The following is a 2,402-nucleotide window of genomic DNA, read 5'->3' as shown; positions in this document are numbered from 1 at the left end:
TTGCGTGCTCCGCCCGGCCCCCCGGATGCAACGAGGCCGGTGCCGACCGCGGCCTGCGGTGGACCCCGCGCCGCCTCGGGGACGGGCGCGCCCGCCCCCGCAGAGGCTTCCCGTTGCGGTGGGCGTCCGTCTTTCGCCCCAGCTTCAAGTGCGTCTACCGCGCGCTTTCAAGCCAACGAGGATGAATTCCTGCAGAAAGCACCTGCCGACGCGACGCTGGGGAACGGGCCGGTGTGTGCGCGGTCCTGACGGCAGGGCGGCGCGGAGAGATGAATGGTGGGGCGTACGGAAGCAGTGCTTCTTTTTTTTCCCCGCGTGTCGGGTCCATGGCGTGTTTCGGAGGAGAAAGAATGCAATAAGTAAGAAGAATAAAGCATAAAAATGAGGTTTAATGGTGGGAATTTTTTTATTGTCGGTGCGTTGGGAACATTTTTCATTTATTTTTTCTTTGTTGGGGATCTTGCTTTGTTTATTTTTTTTCTGTATTTGCTAGTAGTTTTTCTTTGATGCTTTTGTTTTGTTTGAGGTGTTTGCTCAGACCTGTGGCGATCGTATTTGTGTTTCTATCTGTTTCAAGCCCGAGCCGTATTTGGATTGAAGTTTTTTACATGTGTATCTTTTATTTGTTATGTTTCTCATCTATTTGTTTTTTTTATGACTTGAGTGGTGTACTAAGATGTTTCTATTGTACTGTTTCGTGCGTTATTGTTTTCTTTAGCAAACTCTGCATTTCTTTAAGGGTCACTATGAAGTTGGCGGCTTTGCTGCTTTTGCAGCTCTGTCTTATAATAGTAACTACTGTAGATGTCTGTTACGGTGAAAGCAGAGCGAATACCCATATTGGTACCACAGTGCCACTTGAAATCCACCGAATAATTGCGGTTGGAGATGTACATGGTGATGCGGACAATTTTAGACAAATTTTGTTCATGACTGGCATTATATCCTATTCCTCAAACACGGATAAAAATGTAATCTGGAAGCCGATGTGGGATGAAAAGGAAATTGAGCTGCGCAAGAGCCATCGGACGAAGCTTCGAACAACCCTTATACAGATGGGTGATTTGATAGATCGGGGGGAGGATGATTTGGCAGTTCTTGAAATGGCAGCTTCGCTTTTAGATCAAGTGAAATCAAATCATACGAGTGATAACTTTGTGCTGCTACTAGGCAATCACGAGTTACTTAATCTTCAACAACAGTTTCATTACGTTCATCCTGAATCTATGGGTGGATTTTTGACAAAGGCCTTGCGCAAGCGTGCATTTGAATCCAATGGCATCTTTGGACGCTTTCTATTATACAATTTTACGGTAGCACATTTTGATGCAGAGACTCTGTTCGTTCATGCTGGTCTTAACGAGCATTTTGCTTCTATGGGAGTTGACAGGTTAAATAAAGAAACAATGCAGGCAGTTCGTGAGAAAGATTATCAAAACCCTCTTCTTGGTGCTTTTGGTCCGTTATGGACACGACGGATGTTAATGGATGCGACAAATGGCCACTGCACGGGTATTAAAAAAATGATTTCCTCTATTGGAGCAAAAAGGATTGTTGTAGGACATACACCACAGAGATCAGGGCATGTGGAACTATTTTGTGATGATAGTGTCATTGCTGTTGATGTTGGACTGAGTAGATGGATGTATGGCAATCTTGCTGCTCTCGAATTAATGGTTACGACGTATAAATCCGATTCGGGTATTTGGAGAGATGTCGTTATGCGTGAAGTAACTACTTCTGATAGTAGAAGGTTCCGAACCCTTGATGAGAGCCTTACAGACCCTTTGCTTTTGGAAGAATTAAACCATGCGGTAGAGGAATATTATCAATCAGAAAATACTGTTCCAACTGAGGATCTAGTTGGTGATTTGTGATTGGGCGTCTCTTTCCTATACTTTACTTCTTTTTTTGCTCTTTGTGACCCATTTTTACATTCACTTTCGTTGTCTTACCTCCTCTTCCTCTCTGTCTCCTTGACTAGGTGCCTTTCATCTTTTGCTTTCTTTTTTTTATATACATATATATTATCTAATCTTATCTGAACTTAATCAAAAAGTGAGCGCAGATCTACTTTTTTTTTCTCTTTCCATTATTTTTATTATATTTGTGTTCTTGGAAGTTGTGTCAAGTCTCAATTCAATGCCTGCTAAACGAAAGCATAACAGCAATGCTCAAGGTGCCGATTTGACAGCATACCATTTTAACAATAGATATACCTCCCAGCCGTTTCATGTCTCGCAGTTGCAACAAACAGTTTACCCGGGCGAGTTACAAAACTTGTGGCTGCAGCAAGCTGTTCCGATACCCCAAGCCTACTACTCTATGTCCCCTCAGGGAAACTATCCTCCCGGTTTTGTGCCCGTGCCAAATTTACCTCCTCAGGGTAACATAACCACATC

The 2,402-nt window shown here is 43.5% G+C and overlaps 1 protein-coding gene across 1 annotated transcript; it reads left to right on the top strand.

Annotated features, from left to right (window-relative positions):
• Positions 1–746: 746 nt before the first annotated feature.
• On the top strand, positions 747–1,877 carry Tco025E_09831 (serine/threonine protein phosphatase; the record flags this gene model as incomplete). The annotated part of the gene is made up of 1 exon (XM_029376637.1): positions 747–1,877. One exon carries the CDS (start codon positions 747–749, stop codon positions 1,875–1,877), a length of 1,131 nt encoding a protein of 376 aa, XP_029223226.1.
• Between the last annotated feature and the right edge of the window lie 525 nt (positions 1,878–2,402).

Source organism: Trypanosoma conorhini, assembly GCF_003719485.1.
Source record: "Trypanosoma conorhini strain 025E chromosome Unknown Tco_14.4_contig_01313, whole genome shotgun sequence".
Lineage (NCBI taxonomy): Eukaryota > Euglenozoa > Kinetoplastea > Trypanosomatida > Trypanosomatidae > Trypanosoma > Trypanosoma conorhini.
Note: the sequence above shows the minus strand (reverse complement) of the source record. Positions and strands in the feature narration are given on the sequence as shown.